At 38.0% G+C, this 22,011-nt stretch overlaps 1 protein-coding gene across 1 annotated transcript in view; it reads right to left on the reverse strand.

Moving 5' to 3' along the window:
• DHX32 (DEAH-box helicase 32 (putative)) overlaps positions 1 to 17,531 on the reverse strand; it is a 27,203-nt gene extending 9,672 nt beyond the window's left edge. The window contains exons 1-6 of the mRNA XM_069864170.1: positions 16,751 to 17,531; positions 13,015 to 13,208; positions 11,232 to 11,604; positions 7,828 to 8,073; positions 5,561 to 5,660; positions 5,294 to 5,452 (exon numbers count right to left, since the gene is read on the reverse strand). Of these exons, the coding sequence (XP_069720271.1) occupies positions 5,294 to 5,452; positions 5,561 to 5,660; positions 7,828 to 8,073; positions 11,232 to 11,604; positions 13,015 to 13,208; positions 16,751 to 17,020 (1,342 nt within the window). The 5' untranslated portion in view covers positions 17,021 to 17,531. The remainder of the gene's footprint in view (positions 1 to 5,293; positions 5,453 to 5,560; positions 5,661 to 7,827; positions 8,074 to 11,231; positions 11,605 to 13,014; positions 13,209 to 16,750) is intronic.
• Positions 17,532 to 22,011: the final 4,480 nt, after the last annotated feature.

The raw sequence follows: 22,011 nt of genomic DNA on the forward strand, positions 1-22,011 counted from the left end.
AGAGTAGGGTTGGTTTCTAACGGTAGCTGCTCCATCACATCCTACATGGCCAAAAATGAAACACTTGCTGTGTGATAAAATAAATACAAAATATTATTGCATAAGAAAGCAAGCAATATTGTGATTTGCCCCAAGTTCTATAGTAAGTGAATGTTAGAGATAAGAATGAAACATAAATTCCATTATTATTATTATTATTATTATTATTATTATTATTATTGATAGTCCCTTTAACTGCCATATTGTGCTTATCTGCAGTATCTATAGGTCCTGTGTTCTGCTCTCCTGCTCTGAAAACATTATGTAAACAGCCATTTTTCAATAGATCTTTTCTTTCCTTGGGAATAGCTGTTACAAAGTTAGAGCTGACATGGATGTCAGGTGAAGGGACATTGTCCTTAATGAGCTGATTTACTGCCTGACAAACCACAAGTTTTCCCATCTTCTCTTAGGCTTAAGGGCATGAAGAACTGCCAAAGTAATTACTGCAGGGAGTGTAGTTCTGGGGAATGGTGTTTTCTCTTATTTTATTTTGTACTATTGCTCCTTGGATAGCAAAATGAGGATAGGGAGAAATCTAGTGCCAAATTTCCTTCAAATTGTGCAAAGGTTTTATTTCTATTTTCTTTTTTCCCCTATGACTTCTGACATATGATTTTTTTTAGTCTGTCATACTCTGATGCCACCAATTCTGTAACTATTATTTTGAAATAATAATTGTAATTGATCATTAAAAAAATACTTTTCCGTGCTCATGTTTTGCAGTCTCTCAATTCCCCCTTATACTATTTCTTCATCCCTCCAAGGTGGCTGGTAATGGTCCCTGTATTTTTCTGCCAGCAGGGACAAGAAAGACAGAGGCTGACCTGCATTTTCCTAACATAAATAGACAGGGTTGTAGCCGCATGGTAGCACTGACAGTTCAGTGAAGTTTGTTTTGCATCTGGTTTGTGTCCTCAGAGCACACACGACTGCCACATGTAATATATCGACAGAGAGCATAATTTAAAGAACATTATATAGTAGCATAAAATATGTAAAATATTTATAATAGCATAAAAATATCTTCAATAATTTTTGGTTCTTTTGTGGCTCTCGAGTTAATGGACATGAGAGTAATCCAGATTTAACAGTACTGGACTACTCCTTCCCATTTCTGGGATGCCTCTTGTGGTACCAGCTCCCCATCCCAAGCAACTGGCTACATGTAGCATGTGCTCGGTTGTTGGGTTTTATGTACTGCCCTGACTCCCATTATAGAATCATAGAATAACCAGGTTGGAAAAGACCCACTGGATCATCGAGTCCAACCATTCCTATCAAACACTAAATCATGTCCCTCTGCACCTTGTCCTTAAACACCTCCAGGGAAGGTGAATCAACCACCTCCCTGGGCAGCTTGTTCCAGTGCCCAATGACCCTTTTTGTCCCATGGATATGAGACTGCTGCTAAGGGACAGCTTGTCCAGTCCATGCTTTGCTTCCTGTATTTGTTTATTCTCTGGCCCTTACATCCTCCTATTCCTATCATGCTTTTCCACTGATTTGTGCAGTGCAGAATATGTAGTATGTACTATCAGGATGCTTTCCATTAGGAGATACTATTTTATCAATGAAATTCAGAAATTAAAACCTCAACAAGTGATCTTAAGATGATAAATCTGCCATGAAGTGACTTGTTTTGAGCAGACCTTACACGATGGTTTGAGTTTCTGCCTTTGATAGTCTATTTCTAAAACATGCAAACAACTTCTGTGTCTGAAACAATTTGAAATTATATACTTTTATACAACTCTTTTTATTATGGGTATTATGGAAATATATTCTCATTGGGGTTATAATAGCATAGCTCTCAGATGTCATGGTGCCCATGACCATCAACAAATATTTTGGTCTGAAAATTGTTTATGGTTATTCTGCATGAATATAAAACCTGCAAGCTGCTTTCACCTTGATTTCTTACGGAAATTTTACATGGCTTCATCTTTATAGCAATTTGCATAGTTTAAATAAGGATTTTCCAGTGCCTTACAAAAATACATGATGTTTCTGCAATCTATGGGAAAGATCTGTAAAGACATCCCTATAATAGTATCACCAGAACTCAAATAGCGCTCTTCAGAACTGCAGTGCCAAATACATTTTCATATGGCTCATGAATTCTAAAAAGTCTGCTGCATTCGCTCATCTCAATTACAGCTTGAATTAAATGCAGCAGCTATAAGCCTGACATGTTTGTTGCTTTCATAATGCAGGAACGAGTCAGAGTAAATCCAGGCTTTTATTTTTCCTCGAAGAGCAGCAGGGAAAAATAACCTTGTGCAACATCAGTGTTGAGCAGAAATAAAATGTTTTACTGATGTGATTTTTGTTTCTTTACTTATCTGCTATGTGTTCTCTACTTCGTGTACAGGGAACGGACTATGAAGTGTTTGTATGCTTTGAATTCTTGCTATGAATTCCAGTGTGCTTTTGATTTGTTTGTTCACCGGTTCATCCTCTGTCATCTCACTGCAAACATTATTTTGTTTAGGAGAAATTCACCTTGGGTTAAAAACCCAAAGCCTCTATCTGTTTCAATTGCAAAGGAAAGTTGAGAACGTTAGCTGAACAGAACTAATGTGTAGGAAAGCCTGTGGCACGTGTGGCACGTGGGAGATGCTGCAGCGGGTTTACTCCCTTTAATCAAAGGGAAATCAAGGAGATGGAGAGCCATTCAATAGTCAAGCCCAGGACAAACTGTTCTAGGAAGAAATAAGAAAGGCTATTTGTGATTTTAGTATTTGTATGCTCTGAATGGCACTTGATTTGGCCACGTCAAATAAGAGCATATGGAACTACTGCTATGTCTTGTTTGCAAGATTTTTTTGGGATCTTGTTGGTCTTGTGTCATGTTTCATTAAGGGTGGGAAGATTTGCTTTGTGTACATTGTTAGAAGATGAGAATAAGAACCATTATGCCTAGGAGTTTCCTTAGGGTTGGAAAAGCCACACTAGTCAAAAAGTTCGGGGCTAGTCTTTAACTGGGTACCAGAAGTATTTGGAGTTGAGCGTCAAGGACTCCATGGTGTGACTTTAAAGTCAGTCCCTGTTTCTGCTGGAAGATGACGTGCTTCTTTAGCCTCTGGAGGGCTGTGCAGCATCGAGTGTGTGCAGCTGGTTGGGCTGTCTCAGCAAAGAGTGAGAAAACTTGGGTTTTCACAGGGTGAGATCATTGACCCAAAGCTCTCGGCTGGATGAAAGGCCCAAAAGGAAGGGTTTATGTGCTTCAAAGCTTGACATCTGTTTTGAGTTCTGTCGTTCGGTCTAAGAAAATAACTAACTCCCAGCCGAAATTTGTTTACTTCAGTACTGCTGTTTAATGCAGACAAATGTGTTTCACACCAGGTGTTTTAAACTGTCTGTATTATGATCATCTGAGATTTAAAGTCATATCTGGAGAATGGTGGTAGGGATATAAATTGTTAGTAGGAAAGAGGTTCATTGCCCGCTCAGAATGGGAAAAAGAAAGCCCCAAGGCAAAGAAAGCCAATGTGTGATCTATCCTAGGATAAAGGAAGAGTTGTACTAGATGATTAAAGCAATGCTTCAAGTGTTTAATTATGTTTGGCCTCAAGATGGGAAGGAGACCAGGAAATTGCACACTTTCTCGTCTCCCTTCTGCAGAACCCTTACAGTATTTGTGGAATTTTTTAATTTGTTCAAACAATTGGTTTAACATTCCTCACACTGTTCCAGTAATTCCTCAAACTTTGACCTTGCACTTGTGATTTACTTAGCAGAAACTTTTTCATATTCGATGCCTGCCCAGGTGAAGCTGATGCATTCATCTAATGCCTTTACAATTTTGTACATGAGCAAGATGCTTTCTTCATCTTCATCTCAAAAATCCAGACAAAACATAGAATGCCTACATCTGTGAAATCCTTAAACGCCTCTAGCATTTCATTTTCTATGAATACTAACTACCTCCATTGTGCCTTCAAATCCCAAAATACTGAATACTTCTCCTAATGTGACTTTACTACTTCATTCTACAGTTCAAGAATAACCTTCTTCATATCTAGTAAAGGCACTGATGTATTTTAGAATTATTATTTTTTTTAGTAAAATACTTTCTAAATTTGAGTGGAAGCCGACTGTGTTCCATAACCATTTTCCATGAAAGTTTCCTAGATTCCACACAGGAAGCGATGCTCGCGAAGCCAAAATACTTCAATTCTCATCGGTCATGAATTAGTTACCACTCATACTGGCAAAGTTTTTGCATGTTTCTTTTAGGCATGTTTCTGCTAAACAGGCAGACAAGGGAAAAGTAGAATAAATTCTGCTTAAAAATTCCACTTATAATCTATCACAACATCCAACAGTGGGAATGAAACTCATTATTACTACTTAATTATGGTGCACAACAAAGAGAAGACAAGTGATGCTTCTAATTTTGTGTATCTTCATGAAGAAAAGGAGGATAATATAAGAATTCTTCCTATTTGCACTGGATTATTATCATAAGTGAGGCTACTAATAGGTCACGTGATCCCCAAACAAGTGAAATCAGTGGTATTTTCCTCACTTTAACGGATTTCAAATCAACAGCAGAATTTGCAATGGTCCTTGAAGCTTGCGGTAGGTCAGAACAGAAGAGAATATCCTTCTATAGAAAAATCCCTAAAATACAGAGTCAGAAAAATAGTAATAAAAAAGAAACCACTTTCTTCACACTCTTACCTCAAGATTCAGAGTATTCCCTGTCTAGTATTGGGAGTTTATTCAGGTTTATTTTACAAATATTTCCCTTAAGTAACAGTTTATTGTAATTTTGAGGTGGGAGATGCTGGATGATAAGAAGAAGAAAGCTGATTTCCTCCAAATATGTCTCCTAGGTAACAACAACAGTTTGTTTGGGTTGTAAACTTTTGATGCAAGGAATACATTTTGTTAGATATCTGTACAATGCTTTATACAATTGGACACAAGTTTCCTTTGTGGGTTCCAAGAAAATAATATGAAACCTAGATGAGAAGATATTTGGAATATTCATTTTTTTTTCATTCTAATTCCTTTCAAATACTTTATGGTCTTTTTTCAGAGCAAAGAGTTCATAGATGGTACCGTTTTTCTAAGTGCAACTATTTCATTGTGAACTATTCTAGCAGGTAAGTGGTAAAAACAGTAGCAATATTTTTACAAGTACTTCAATGAAAAAACAATACTGTGTATAACAGGACAAATAATCTTTAAATATCTACAATAATAATAATAAAAGTGTGGAAAATTAGTGCATCATCTTTACCTGGCCTGCTTATGAAGTCACAGTGTCCTAAGCCAGCTATATCCATCCTCTTCAAGAAAAGAACCATGCTAGTTAGGTTTGATTCCTCTATTTTGGCTGGTAGATGCGGTTTCATTTCTTTATATGTAAATTCTTCAGGATACAAGCAGAAGAGTTTTCCTAGAAAAGATTTCAGGGAGATTACCTTTTTTTTTTTTTTTGCATTGCCCCATTGATTCTATTAATAATTTGAGCTAAGGGATTTAAATTTTGAGCTAATAATTCTACCTGATGAAGACATGCCCAGAATTTGTTTATGCATCTCTGCTTGACTTTTGCTGATAGGTTGCATTATAACAGAGTCTGCTCTGATTCTAGGATTGTACACCTTTAAATGAAAGAGATATTATGTGTCAGATAAGTAAGTGAAGACTACAAAAATATTAATGGTCTATATTCAATTTTTGTCTAGGTAATTTTACAGAAAGTGTAACAGTTTCATTTCTTCCTATACTCTGTGTTCCACCAGCTTGGAAAGGAAAGCAGTCAGCACTGATAAATTGACAGACACGTTTTGCAGTAACTCTGTAAGTATACTCTAAGATAAATGTCTTTTTCTGAAGAAACATACCTTACTAAAGCCCAATTTGTATATCTATGGTATCATCAAGAAAAGCATTGAAAGAGATATTTTTCTTCCAGTGACAGAATCCAAACATTGTCTGATAACATTTTGTTCCATAACTCCAGATTTTTGTCTTAATATTGAAATCTGTCAATTCTGTACAGGAGAAAAGGACTGTAACAATGATGTACTACACCTCATTTTATTTTTTTTCTTAATTGTTCTTAATTTTGATTAAACTGAGTAGCTTACTCACTGTTCGGACCACCAGATGATGTCCAAAAGCTTCTTTAGTATATGGAAAGACATGCAACATCTGGATAGGGCAACTTTCTAGTCATATAATCTGAACTGACCTTGTCTAGTTCAAGCAAGATATTTTTTAAAAAAGGATAGCATATGCCTCAGTGCAGGGTACAAATTTATTTCCTTTAGGTGAATTTATTATATAACCCAACTGCAAAACTGATGTGGGATTTTGTTCCACTCAAAACTGCCTGTTTTTGCTCTATGCTTAACTGATTTTCAGCCATATGGATTGAATGTGAATTTGAGGTGCTGAGGAATGACTATGACAGGACTAAACTCCAGCTGTTAGGACGACTAATACTTGAATTAAAGGGTAAAAAAAAAATGTCACTAAGAGAGGTGATTTGATGGTGATCAGGGCTGTGTTTAAGTACATTTATTCTCATCACTCTGTATATCTGATTCACAGAAGTTTGGAAGCACTGAATTTTACTTTAGACTTCAAATTACCATGGAAGTGGGGCTGATTTCTGTCACACAGGACACCTGCAGTTTCACAAATAAAGTTGGTTGTGGGGTCTAATTGAAAACTGCTTTTAGGCTTTTATTCATTTCACACAAAAATATGACAATTTTTTTTTTACCCTTGGCTGGAGGCTGCGTTATAAAGTTATAACCTCCAAATAAGAACCCTTAAAAGTGAACAGTTTTCTTCCAATGAAAATTAGAGGTACTGGTAGTTCCCAAGCTCTTGCCTGAACTACACTCAAGGCTGATCAGGATTAATGATTATCGATCAAATTTTAGGAACGCTTAACTTCCATGGTGGTGATTCAGTTCTGGGTTATATAAAGAAACTGTATTATATTTTTTTCATTGCAGATTACTGGAATATTTATTTTGACTCACAGAATACATCGAACAGTTCAAAGCCTGTAGAGTAGTACAGCTTTCAAATTCATATAATGACTTGTTCCTCCATAGTCACTCATTCTTTAGGCCATCAGTTTTGTATAAATGTAAGAAAGAGACATGCATTTGCAGCTGCACTAGTCCTTTCCAGGATCAGTAGAACTGAGGACATGCTCAGAATGAACTGTAAGAGGACGAAGATTTTGGGTTACTTGGATGGAAGCCTGTGTCCAGAAGGAGCATAAGCATAAGTAGCTTTAACAAGAAGTTGATTCCCTGTATGAGCACCCTGTGGCACTACACTGACTACAAAGGCGTTAAGCAAGGGATGAGGTTAATCTACTAAACCAGGTAGTCTGCCAATAAATAGCCAAAAACTGATTGTATTTCACACTATCTATAAGATATTGAAGACATAATTAGGAATGGTAGGTCAACATTAAGGTGAGATGTAGTTTGCAAATGCTCAGTGATAGGCTGGTTGCTCAGATGAGTGGCAGATTCAGCTGGGAGGGTTTATCTGGATTTAGAAACTTGAAAATTTTGTTTTCTTGCTTGATTTTCACATACAATGTCCATAAAAATTAATTGCATAATTTGAAATTTAAACATATTGTAGGATCTGACTTATGAAAGAACAGAAAATATTTTATCCTTTAGAAACCATTTGTATCAATTTATTAGCTGCACATTTCCCTCTTCTCCACCCAGAAGGAAACCTTTAGCACAGATCATTTTTGGCACACTGATTCTGGTTAACTTTACTAACCTTTCTTCTTTCAATGCCAACATCAATGACAAAGGTTACATTTTTAATCCAAATCAATGATTCTCCAAAGCTTGTAGTGAGTAGCACTTTTCTTCTGTATTTTTTGCAGCTTTCCTGTTTGTCTTGATTTGGTTTGGGAATTGGATCTTGTTTTGTTGGGCATAAAGGAACTGGGATGAGTTCTCCGAGGTCAGGATTTAAATTAGACTGTTCCTGTCTGATCATTTGATAGGCTTTTTCAATTTCCTGTGATCAGGAGAAAGATTTTTATTTTTTTTCCTTGTGAGTATGAAAAACAAATATCCATATTTAATTTTAAAGCAACTTTTATCTACATTAATTATAACTATGTATCAAACTATAACAACATTTAAATCTTATATGATTAATAATTAAAGAATGGGGAAAAAGGGACTGAAATATGTATGAGAATTTACTGATTTTATCTGCTAACTTCAGACCAGTGAAAGGCTGGGCTGTTTTTATGAAATGACTTTCTCTTTTACAGTTTTCAAAATAAACTTCTCTGGCTTTCATCATATTCAAACTAATGTGCAGGGGAAAATAGATGTGCAAAAATATAGTAGAGGAATAGCAAGGCTGAGAAAGCATGCAGTGTTCACTAAACTTCATGTGCATAGGATGTGTAGATTCATAGAGTGGTTTGGGTTGCAAGGGACCTTAAAGAACATCCAGTTCCAACCCCCTTGCCATGGGGAGGGACACCTCCCACTGGATCAGGTTGCTCTAAACCTCATCCAACCTGGTCTTTAACATCTGCAGGGATGAGGCATCCGTGGCTTCTCTGAGCAACCTGTGCCAGTGCATCCCCAGCCTCACAGTAAAAAACTTCTTGGTAATATCTAATTTAAATCTCCCCTCTTTCAGCCCAACTGTCCCCCCCTCATCCTATCCCTGCACTCCTTGATAAAGAGCCCCCCTCCCCAGCTTTCCTGCTGGCCCCATGTAGGGTGCATCCACATCAATGATTTAGTGCCAAAGAGACTGGTGCCAATTTGTTGTGTGTAGGGCTGGTAATGCCGTAGCAGATACTCAGGTACCCCGCTGGTGTGACCTAAATGTTTCCTCTTCTGCTGAATTCAAAGTTATGCATGTGGGTGCCTTGAGTGATGGTGTCATGTGGGAGACAGCTCTAAGTGTGCACGGTGAACCTCAGGGCTGGCAACAGGGTGAGCTGCACTACCTTAAAGGAAGTTGTGGAGAGGAGGGTGCTGGCCTCTTCTCCCAAGTGACAGGGGACAGGACAAGAGGGAATGGCCTCAAGCTCCACCAGGGGAGGTTTAGGCTGAACATTAGGAAAAGATTTTTCACAGAAAGGGTCATTGGGCACTGGCAGAGGCTGCCCAGGGAGAGGGTTGAGTCCCCATCCCTGGAGGTGTTTAAGGGATGAGTGGATGAGGTGCTGAGGGGCATGGTTTAGTGTTTGATAGGAATGGTTGGACTCAATGATCCGGCGGGTCTTTTCCAACCTGGTGATTCTATTATTCTATGTGTATGGGTGCTCCTGGAGTCAGAACAGATCACAGCAAATCACTCCTCCAGACCTTTCGAATCCCTACCGTCCCCATCACTGGAAAGGCTGAAATAGCAGAGCCTCTGAGTCACTTTGGGAGCTGCTGTTATGCTTTTAGTCCAAATACATAAAAAGATCAAAGTATACAGAAAGCTCACTACTTTACCTTAATTATTACATTTAAGAAGATGCAAGTATTGAAAAGATTGTTATTGTTTGTTTTTATCCCTGATGATTAATAAACTCTATGAAGACTTAATAAAGTTAATAAAATGTCCCTCCATTGTGTTAATGGAACATCCTTTAAACAACCCACAAATTCAGAGATCAAATATAAATTGTAAATGGTGGCTTTTTTTTTGTTTTGGTCTTTTTTTAGAAAAATATCAAATCATTTGTGTTGTAAGCAATCGTTTTTAGTTATACAAAAATCACTTGTAGACTTGTTCAGTGGGAAATGGATTTTTTTTAAAAGCATTTTTACTGGCAAACATTTCTCAAAATTGAAAACCCATATTGGGTTTTGAGAATGCCACCATATTCATAGTAGTTAGAGGTTGAAAGTATTCTACAACAATTCTTACAAATATATGACAGTGGCATGTAATAGCAAGACTGGCACCAAGACAACACATAAATCTTGATGTTCTTAGTTTATGCATGTTTTTATTCAGTTTAAAAGAGTGTTGATTGCTAGGGAACAGTGAACCATTAACAGTTCATAACGAGTATTTTGTTCAGTGTGAGAGAGAACTAAGCAATCTCAGCAAGAAATAAATTACTGTTTTAGTATTATGTGGGACTTGCCATCAAACATTTTTAATCAATAGTAGAACTTTCTTCCTACTCCTTCGAAATGGAAACCCTATGTGTTTTCTAGCACTGCTTATTGTAAATATGGGAACCGATACAGAGAACTCATTAATTCATCATTTATAAAACTTGTGTCTGTAAAGTTTGCAGCTGATTCTTAGCATTATTAGAAGTGTTACATTTCCATCCCTTTTTACAGTGAAAAGAAATACTGTCTGGGTAATTTATGATGATTCATATTTGCTTGTGAAAAGCCATTCTTTCCTGGAGCTACTAAGGCAAATTTGTTGTTCTAAAGCAGATTTTATGATTCAGGGTGGGAGGTTGAAGATCGCTATCAGGAAATAATAATTTATAAGAATTTCAAGTCTTAAAATGTTTATTTTGTGGGCAGATGGCTGTGACAGCTATAAAGTACGGTAAACTTTTTTTTTTGAGAAGGACCCGATCATGCATTCCAGGCAGCAGTGAATTTAGGGCATCATTGCTGTCTGCAGGACTTCAGAGATGCCACTATTTAGAACAGCTGAGCCCATGCAGATTCCTGGATTATCTGCAGCACCTCTGGAGTGAGATTTGCCTCTGTTGCGTATGCAAATGGTTGGAAAGTTTGCAGCCATAAAGGAGAAAGCAAATGGAATAGACTTGTAGGCAGGTTTAAGGTAAAAACATTAATGTGAAGCAGGACATTTATGCAAACTTGATGCGTAAATTTGCAAAGTGTGCTGGAACAGACTGCAATGTATTAACTCCCTGCATCTGTGGTCCTTGTCTCTGGATCCTGCCTTTGATACTGTTTGCATCACGCAGAAGGATGATTGTCCTTAAGCCAACATAAAATCTGGTGGTTCCTTGTATTAGTTTACTCTATATAAGTAATACAGCATTATGTATACCATAACTTCTTTGTAGGCAAAACCTGAATTGATAAAAATTGCTGGCAATATCTAGTGTCTTAGATACTGGCAATAAGATATATTTACAGGTCATATAAAAACACAGGTGTAAGTTGTTTCTTGATTAAAATCCAAAATAATGGTGTCATTTAATAACTTACTTGTTCACATGCCAGGAAGATCACAATGTCACCCTTCTCTTTTGTATGGTGTATCTCAAAAAGCAGTCTTAGTGCAGACAGAAAGTGGTCTTCCTGAATGCTGCATGAATATACAACCTCTGCGTGGTGTTTGTTTTCCACCCTTATGAAGGGGACACTGCCGTAGTAATTCTGCAGTTTGCTGGACATCTGAGGTGCCGTGAGTATTACCAGCCTCAGTTCTGGTCTTGACATCAAAACCTCTTTAAGAAGGCCAAGTAACACATCTGTTGCAATGGTTCTTTTATGGACATCATCCAAGATGATCACACCGTAATAGTTCAGAAGAGGAGTCGACATCATTTCCCGTTGTAGCATATCATCTGTACAGTATCTGCAACATACAAACAGAAAACAGTTCCTTGGAATATTCAGATTAGATTGTAAGAAATTAATTTGGGGTCTTGAGGACAGCTTGGTTCTTTCTGTTCTAACAAGAAATATTTGATAGAAACAGATAGCTTGTTTTGCAGACAGTATCGCACTATCCGCTACAAGTTTAAATTTTCCTTTAAGTAGCTGGAAACTTACGCAATGCAGTGACCTTAAGTAACACTGTGGTTGAATGGATGCTCTAGGCAGAAGAAATACTTCTGCCCTAAATTAATGACTTACATTGCTTTTTATCTTCCAGGCTATCTGAACTTATGGCATGCCATAACCAATTCTTGAGGAATTAATACTTTCAGATGAGGAAAAGAAGGTGTACAGGCACACATGAGGTAGCGCCAGAACCAAGATGAGAGAATAATTTATATTGTAGTGCCCTCCTTGCTTTTATACAGATTATTCCTTCAACTGAAAGTTTTTTTTTAAATGTTATTATTTTTGCTGTGTTGCTCAGCAGTACTCTGTATCTTCTTAAGCAGGTTTTGATGTGTAAGAGGATAGGATTAATTTCCCTTTCACATCAGGAGCAGCTGCAGGAAGATGCACTGCAGGATGAGGGTTACGTGGTTCTCCGTGAAAGAGAAAGGACACGCGGAAGGAAGCGTGTTCAGAAGCGGTGAGTACATTCTTCTTGGTTGGAGCTCCCATGGCTGGGAAAAAGGCTTAGGATATAGAATTTATTGTTTATTCCTGCCATATTAAGGAACCAGAGAAAACAACTTTCAGAGAGGCTCAAAATGTGAATCCCTGTGTTGCTGCTATCTCCTGCCTATATTTAATACATTAAGTGCATTTCTTATCTCTTAAAAATCCTCCTCTCTTCCTTTTGTTACTGAATGTAACCTTTTCTAGCCATGATTTTTGATTACTTTTAAATTCCAGCTTTAGTTTGTGATAGATTAACCCATGTTTTCTTATGATTATGAACACTCTTGTACTAGAAAACTGAGAAAGAAAATGTAGAATGGAGGTTACTGAGGTTCTCAGTCAAGTTTCGCACAGATGTAACCTTGTCCACTTAAATCTCTACTACAATTTAGAACAGAATACTTCCTTCAAGCCTTTTACAACTTATTGATTAATCACAAAGTCTCCAATATCTGCATTTTAAAATGATATATGCAACTTGATGAAGAAGTTATGGGTTTTTTTGTTTCTAGACTGTATGCAAAAGTATTTTGTAACTATAGTACTGTTCCCCCATAGTTGTTAGATTATCTGTCCTGATCAGGTAGGCAGAGTAGTGCAATGAACAGCCTAAGGACTGGAGTGCTGTCAGCTGCAAGCTTTTGCACTTGCAAAGAACTGTAAGCTACGTACTAGTTTATAGGCACTAGAAATCAAACACACAAACCTCAGAATGGTTTCTGTTGTACAGCAGCTTTCAAAGGGGACAAAATACCCCACTTCATGGCCAACATTGACATCCATTTCATCAGCCACACGCAGTGCCAGCCATACAGCTGCCTGCTTGTGTACCTGGGTGCATACGACTACGCCGTGTTGATAGTGGACAGAAAGGCAATACTCAGCACACCACTGAGGAATCTGTAAGTAAATAAGAAAACAGATGTATCTGGCCATTAGCACATTTAGCAGTGACTGTAGTGTAAAAGAAGCAGGCAGTATAGAAGAGCTTATTCAACTTGAGCACCTGCTGCTTGTTGTCTGCTGGACAGCTGATGGATGAGCTGTGCCTGACAGAAATTATCTGCCTTGATAAATGTCAAGAATCATAGAATCATGGAATAGTTTGGGTTGGAAGGGACATTAAAGATCACTCAGTTCCAACGCCCCTTCCATGGGCAGGGACACCTCCTACTAGATCAGGTTGCCCAAGGCCCCATCTAACCTGGCCTTGGGCACCTCCAGGGATGAGGCAGCCACAGCTTCCCTGGGCAACCTGTGCCAGGGCCTCACGGCTCTCATAGTGAAGAAATTCTTCCTTATGACTAGTCTAAATCTGTCCCTCTCCAGTTTATACCCTTTGTCCCTTGTCCTATCGCTCCAAGCCTTTGTGAACAGTCCCTCCCCAGCTTCCTTGTAGGCCCCTTTCAGGTACTGGCAGGTTGCTATAAAGGTCTGCTTGGAGCCTTCTCTTCTCCAGGCTGAACAAGCCCAACTCTCTCAGCCTGTCTTCAGGCTCTTAAATAGTCAGGAGTTGGAATGACATGGGCTAGAAAGTTTGCCTGGGAATTTCTCAGCTGGACTTGGATTAGTTTGAATATATAGCAACAAAGCTGGTGAAGGGGCTGGAGAACAGGCCTTATGAGGAACGGCTGAGAGAGCTGGGGGTGTTTAGCCTGGAGAAGAGGAGGCTGAGGGGAGACCTCATTGCTCTCTACAACTACCTGAAAGGAGTTTGTGGAGAGGAGGGAGCTGGGCTCTTCTCCCAAGTGACAGGGCACAGGACAAGAGGGAGTGGCCTCAAGCTCCACCAGGGGAGGTTTAGGCTGGACATTAGGAAAAAATTTTTCACAGGAAGGGTCATCGGTCCCTGGCAGAGGCTGCCCAGGGAGGTGGTTGAGTCCCCTTCCCTGGAGGTGTTTAAGGCACAGATGGACGAGGTGCTAAGGGGCATGGTTTAGTGTTTGATAGGAATGGTTGGACTCGATGATCTGGTGGGTCTTTTCCAACCTGGTTATTCTATGATTCTATGGTTCTATATTGCAGAAAGGACAGAATTGGCCTCCGGGAGCCAGGTTACACTGGCAGTATCATTCTTGAGCATCTGCTGACTGATCCAACAATGCTGGCGCAGCTGTTGTCAGGGGTTCTCAGCTGGCTCAGTGGTAAACCTGCCCGTGCCAGGTCATATTCAGGTGCTTAACATGGGAAATGCGCCCAAGGAAGAAGAGGATTTCAAACTGACAAGTACCAGAGTAAACATATGTAATTTCAGATTAATTACTCTGTAAACAAAGCTAAGTGAAACTGAACTGCTCCAGAAACCTAGGAATCAGGCCTCTAATTTATGTATTTACAGTAGAAAATCAACACTAGAAAATATTAATATGTTATTGTAATAAGAAAGTAAAATTGCATTATAAAAATTATTTTACTGAAAGCATTAGGTTTTAAACTCTTCTTTAATCTATGTATGTAAACTAGGTGCATCAGCCACACATCACTTATTTCTGTATAGTTATTTATCTTTCTAAAAATGTTCAAAAAACAGCTAGCAATGTGTTGCATCTTATTAAACTTGTTTAAGGACAATTTAAAAAGGTAACATTTCTCAACAAGTAGTTTATTATTATACAAAGTTTGTTTTGTATAAATTACAGTCAATAACAAGGAGTAAAGATTTTGCATGCCAAAAATATATTCCAGGCAGCAGATGAGTGTGTATCCTTTTTAGAGGAACATAAGAATTTTCAGTTAGAAGTATGATGTGTCTAGTTCAATATATGGTTTCTGGCAGTGTCCAGCATCCACATCCCTGGCAGGTATGAGATGCCCTGCAACAGTAATTATCCTACAGCAGGAAAGTTTTCTCCCAATTCCAGTCATAAACTCTCATATTTTGGCTTATAACATTTGATTGAAAATTCTTCTCTGCTTCCTGTAGTAATAGTCTTAGGTTGCAACAGAATTTGATAGTCCTAGTAGATATTTATGTGCTTAGAGTCAACGGAGACCTTGGCTTCAATGATCTCTTTTAACACGAGTGCTGTAAAGTAATTGGTTATTCTTGGAAAATGCACTTGCTCTTGGCTGAAGTGAGAGAAGGACCATTACTTCTCCCTGAGAAACAGCCCTGCTGATTTCAATCCTTCATTCCCTGAGAACTTTTTTCATCTTCTGTTACAACCTGCCTGCAAATCCACTGTACTTCTGTCCTGATATAGCACTAATCAGAACCAAAAAAACACTCTACCAAGTAAGAATATGCATCAAATCCAACACAGCCATTGCAGAGTGTACCATTTACACTGGACAGTCAATGTAATAATAGACAAAAAGAGGATAAAATAACAAGCTCAATCAATATTAGAGGCAATCCAATTCTCCAAATAAATAAAATAGTGGCCAGACAAATGTAGATGGAATTATTTTCTGACAAAATACTAAAGCAACTTGAAATAAGTCCTAAAGTGTATTACACTTTGGGTTTGCCTCTCTGAAGACAGTGGAAATATACCTGTAATTTTGGTAGGGGAGGTTTTTAGCTGAAATATTCGGATCCGTAGATTTTAAAGGACATAGCTGATAGATTCCCAGATTGTGCTGTGGTGTTCTGGTGTACAAACAAAGAAAAAGCACATGCTGATAGACACAAGAATATTTTATCCAGAGTTTTTCTAACCATATGTGTACATTTGGTTCTTATTTTAAAACTACAGAAGTTAATGCACATGTTCTTTGTTCAGTGTTCAGAAAGGGCTTGATATTTGTAAAATTAATATTTAGTATGTAAGAAGTTGTACTTTGGGATTTTTGTTAGTTGTTTATGATGCTGTGTCGGACAATCACAGTCTGAAAAGTGTTATTCTTCCATACTCTGTTTACCCCAAGGCCCAAGATGTCATTAACTAAGTAAAAATGTCTTGGACAAAAATAAAGTAAGTGTCAATTGTTTGTGAATATTTGAAGAAAGTAATTTAAACATGGCTTTTATACATACGTATATTAAATTTCTATTTGACTGCACTGATCTTTTGTCACATTTTGTATTTGACTTTCCCTCTCTTACCTTAATAGCTCAGATTACAATAGATGGTTGCACATCTGTTTCTAAACTGAGAACTGCTAAACTCAGGGCAGCTGTATGTGTGTACACTGCAGCTCTGAACTGCAGTTCTGATCTCTGCAGAACAGGGTGATTTTGTACTGCAATACCATACAGCTCTCGGCGTAGAAACAACCCATTGCTAACTAAAGCCAGATACTAGTATAATATAAATCCAGATATGCACATGCCTAATATAAATAAAGGGCAGCAGCAGTGAATAGTCAATTGATTTCCAAAGGTTTCTTCTGTTTTAAAAATACATATATAAGAAAATAGTTATAGTAACTCTAAAAAATGTACAATATTTAATGTTCTAAAAACAATTTAAAAAACCCCAACCCACTGTTGTACTTACCTGGGAGCTCTTGCCAGTCTTAGCGTCTCCTGACACAATCACAATTTGATTATGAAGCAAACTTTCCATAAAAGCATATTTCTCTTTCCATACTGGAAGTTCTTCTCTTTCTTTCATAAGTTTATAATAACGAGAAGAGTAAGGCAAGCCATCAAAAGGATTAAGCTCTAAATCTTCACCACACACTATGATTTCCTCTTCATCACCATCGCTGTAGTTAGGTAAGTCTGAAAAGCAGTGAGTCTCCGGAGAAAAGGTTAAAAACTCCATTTTTCTTACATGTATTATTCCCAGCAGAAACACATTAGTAATGGAAGGAGACCTTTGGATTGATTGATCTTTCAGGCCCCCTAAACCTGAAGAAATCCATTTCTGCTTGCTTCAGGATTAGTATTTCCCAGCTCCTCAGTTCAAAAGTTCAGTCTTGGGGTCCAGCTACCTTCATTGTGGTCTGTTTGTCACACTTCAAGTGCTTTAACAACCCGAATGAGCCTTTGACAAAATATATTTTAAAAGTCACCCAAACTCCTCAAAACAGCGGTGATCAAACCAAAAGATGTTAAGCAGAAGCTGAGTAGGTTTTACGCTTTAGTAGCCTGTTAAAACCAGATTATGAGTGGCAGCCGGTGTGTTTGCTCGTGTTCTCCTCTGCTACTGCTCGTCCAGGCTGGAGAATAATTGGGAAAGAACACGCTGAGCCTGACCTTTATTGCTCCCGGCTGCTTTGAATACGAGGCTATGGGGTGATTATTGTGATTGCAGAGGTGGTCATGTGGGTGGCTAATCCCAGCACAACGGGGTTGAAATCATCGCAGGGGCTGCGAGCATCCAGTTAACAGGAGGTACCTGCTGTGTGAGAGCGTTCATCAGGAAGAGCCAGTGTTTTTATTTTGCACTATTTGTAAAGTTTTGGAAAGTTGGAGTAATAAAGAGTCTTTTTATGTACTCTGTGTATTATCTCAGAAATCTTGTGAGGCGTTAACAGCTTTTGCTGAAATTGAAAATCTAAAATAGTCTTAATACATTAAAAAAAAGCAGAAAGATGCCAATTCTAATCCTTCAAGGGCACCACAAGTGGCCTTGAAAGATGGGAAAAGAACAAATTGCTGACATAAACTAACTCCAATTCTTAGGACTCAAAAGTAACAAAATAGAGTCTCCTAATCTTGACTGATCTGTACTGTAACACAAACATTGAATAGCATTATTTATTTTAGTTCCAGAGGCAATTGTCCCATTGAACAATGATACTGATAACATCTTGATGAACACACTATAGGCACAGTGCTCTGAGCTTTTTCTATATGAAGCTTTTTCTGTAAAGAAATAATATTTTTATTTTAATATTATAAGTTATTGTCTCTTCTTACAAATTTTTCTTGTTTCACAGCTTCGACTGCAATACATTCTCTGATGACAGCAGCATAGCAAACCCACAAAGAGAAGTAGGAGAAAATCTTTTGTCCAGCAGTCTGAATATCTCAATCCAAATGAGATAAGTCTAATTATATGCTGCTCACATAATGGGCTGATTGTTGGTGCTTAGAGTGGCTGGCAGTATAGACTGACAAACTGCCCAGTTTCAGGGCCAAAACCAAATATGTTCCTCTGCAGCAGCACCTCTGAAAGGCAAAAGGACCTGATGATTTATCTGTCTACTCTCTGGCATTACTTTACCTCAAAACATGCTTTAGATTAACCATCAGTGAGGGTGTACCTGATATCTGACGATGACAGGATGGCATATCATGATTTCTCTGAAGATTAAACTGAATTATGTCAAGTTCAGCTGAACTTAGAAGTCATTTATACTAGGACTTGAGGGGATCCCTTGATGTTTAATGTTTTGTCTGATTTTCTGTTGCATCCTTTTGACTTATTGTTGCAGGCTTGCTACCACTGAGATCTCAGCCTCGCTCAGAAGCGGCCGAAATCACTTAATAAGGCATAAATGTCATGAAAGGACTGTCAGTGCAATCATACAGATGTTTTTCTTTTGTAAAATTCAGCTTAAAATGACATGATGCAAACAGGTGAGTTGCTAGTATCTTGCATTTAGCTTGTTTTTCATGTGCTTAGCAGCAGTAGCAGTAGCCAGATGTGCTCTCTACTTTCTTCATTTGCAGTATAGTCTTGTTTTCTTCAAAACATAAGCACTGGGCAGGAATATTTTCTGGATCTTTGAACAAATTTGAATGGTCATACCACAGCAATTTCTTTGTTTTTCATTTTTGATACCTATAATAGAAGAAATCGAATTTAAATAAGTTACCAAATTGAGAAGAATGTTTACTATTCCGAACACAAGTATCATGAAACTAATATTCCTTTTGCGACAATGGGTGTTTTAACAGAACAGGTCGTTAACTTATTTACGTTATTTATTTTTGCTAAAATGGGCTGTGTAAAAGCTTTATCCTGATCTTCAGCCAGCTGTCTGATGGAGTACTTTGAGCCTCTTCCCGAGAGCATCATCCCAACAGCTCTCAGCAGCCAGCTTCTCTGGCAATTGAAGAGCTTAACGAACACAGCCAAACACTGGGTTAGGTCCGTGATTGAGCACTGCTTTTGCAAATTAAGACATCCAAGCAGCAGCTCTTTTCCTGCTCAATATGCCTCATTGCTACAGCTCTGCTATGTTTTTCCAGAATACAGGTTTCTGATCTTGCATCTTTTAGTCCTTGATTTTGACCTCGTGCTATCTATCTATTCTGTCCTGGTCCCCGTCACTCCCCCTGCTTTGGAGCAGACTATTAAATGATTCCTGTAGTGCTGCTGCAGTTGTACCTCACTTTGGCTTTGCTGTTTAGCAGGATCTCTTCTTTCCTTTGGAGTCTTACATGCTTTTCTGAAATAAGGCTTCTTGATCATCTCTTCTGATTGCTGTTGTTAGAGTAGGTCCTTAAGGATCTACAAGATTTACTTTTTAAAATAATACAGAAAGATTTAATTAATTCTAATAAATAACAGAAACACTTGCTGCAGATGAGTGCTTTTAGTAAATTAGGGTATAAGCTCCTTTCAAAGATACCAATGAGAACTTAGCTATTAATTTAAATTATACATTGTTGTGCAAGTGCTTATGATAATGTGCTGCAGGAAAGCAGTAAATACCACATAACATTTGGTATCTTTAATAAAGCCTTGCTAATATAGAGGTATTTTTTACAGGTTTGCTATTAAAATTTTCAGAGGAGGAAGATTTTTGGTGTGTAATTTACACAGTATTTGGATTTGTAATATCAATGGTATTATAATGACCTTTCTTCTCTGCTCCCTTTTTCTTCCTCCATTTTGCCAGGAATAGTTCGCAATAGCGATGGGCATTAAAGGGTGTCCCTTCTTTTTTCTGCAAGAATGTTGTTTAAGTAGAGGGTTTCAGATTAAATTTATTTTATAATGAAGCAAATGAAGCCTATGAGATATGAATATGAAATAGATCACATTGTAAAAACCAAAATTATAGTTTATTCTTTTTAGATGAGAGTCAGCAGATGCTGTCAAGAACAGTTCCTCTTTCCATCCTGTTTTCCAGCACATTTTTTGATGCCAAATGCCTCCAGCACTCATGCATATGCCCACTGGGATGTGGAACTGCATCTTTGCAGCTAAAAGTGGAAGGGTTTTTCCCAACCTTGAACTATAGTTGTCCTGAAGGCTTTGCTAATTTTCCCTTTTTAATATGAAAAACAAGGAAGATGTATGCCGATAACTTATTCCTATTAATGTGCCTGCTACAATACCTAATTGCAAACCTGCACTTCAGAGTAGGAGCTGTCATCTGTTTGAACTCATTGTTTTTCTAAGTGAGACCAGTTGAGGGTTGTGTGGAGCCAATGCAGGTCAGAAGGCAGATGGCCTCCAAAAGTAGGTATTTTCCTGTTTTACCTGCCCAGATAGTTTAGTTCATTCCCTGGGACTGGATTACCTTGCTAAGCCATCTCTGTTTTTCTGTGACTGGTGGCATCAGTTGTGGGACTCCAGGGCCATGAACACATCCAGGACAAGGAGAAGCCCAGGTTGTCCGCTGGAACTGCAGCTCATCATACACAGCGCTGTGGTGCTGCCGTTCCCAAGTGTCAACCAGCATGCGAAGGCAGGTATTGCAAGTAGTAGGATTGGGTGATAGCTACATTCTGGCCTGTGTTAGATCTGTGATAAGTAGGACAGGGAACAGGGGTCTCTGTGTGTATAATAAAAGCTGAACTGCAACCCCTGTGCTGGAACTGGCTGCAAGGGGAGGCTGTGCTAAGCACTGGCAGAACCTTCAGGCGAAAACATCACCATGATTTATAGACTCCTGTTACTGAAAAAGACACTAATAGTCGCTGCAGGAATTTTTTCTTGTTGTTGCTTTTTATACTCCTATGAGTATGAAAGCTTCATTCCTGGCCAACAGGCAGCACACAAGCACAGAAACCCCCCTCTCATTTGAAGACTCTGTTATCTTCTTTGATGGCCAACTGATGGCAACGTTTAACCTTAGTTATATGGTAACTATATTACTGTTTATTGAGCAAACTGTAAAACTAAAGCAGAGAATTGCCATCATATGAGAGAGACTGTGGGAGGAGAGTCAAGTCACATTTCTATTGTGTTTTAATCTCCACTTAAGGTTTTGTTGGCTGCTAAAGTATTATTAGTTTTAAATTACTACTCTTGAAAGTACTGACAGCCAGAGATGGATTGGTTTAGAACATAGTGTTTTGAGCCAACAAATAAAAAAATAAAAATCTAGTTTTAACTCTCTGGTTGTCCAGGATTGAATGAAAATATTATGAGGTTTGAGCTGGTACTGTGCATGAGTAAGCGATAAACTTGATTGGTTTTGGGATTTGTCATTTTCACAGTTATGTGAAAGTGAAGTAAAAGCATGTAAGTCACTTCTTGCTTTTTCTATTATTTGCTAATTGTGGATTGGAAATTCAGTTAACTTAAAAATCATGATGTAATTGTTTTATATATTCAATCATGTTAAAATAATAAAAAAAATACAATAGTTAAAATTCCAATCAGATTTATTAAGAAGAGGAAGTGTGGCTTATTAGCTAGTGACTTGAGAGGATGATTTTAGATTAGTATAATCCTATAAGATTCAAATGAAGAAAATATTTTCTTTTCTCGTGGAGGCTTTAATAGTCATTAATGGTCAGAAGCTGTTTTATCATTCTAGAAGGCTCTGGGTACAATGCAGTGACTTTGCTCAACTCAGCAGTACTTAAAAAATATAAACTATTTGAATACTATTTCTACCAATGGTT

The sequence above is a fragment of the Phaenicophaeus curvirostris genome, chromosome 9 (genome assembly GCF_032191515.1).
Source record: "Phaenicophaeus curvirostris isolate KB17595 chromosome 9, BPBGC_Pcur_1.0, whole genome shotgun sequence".
In the NCBI taxonomy this organism is placed as follows: Eukaryota; Metazoa; Chordata; class Aves; order Cuculiformes; family Cuculidae; genus Phaenicophaeus; species Phaenicophaeus curvirostris.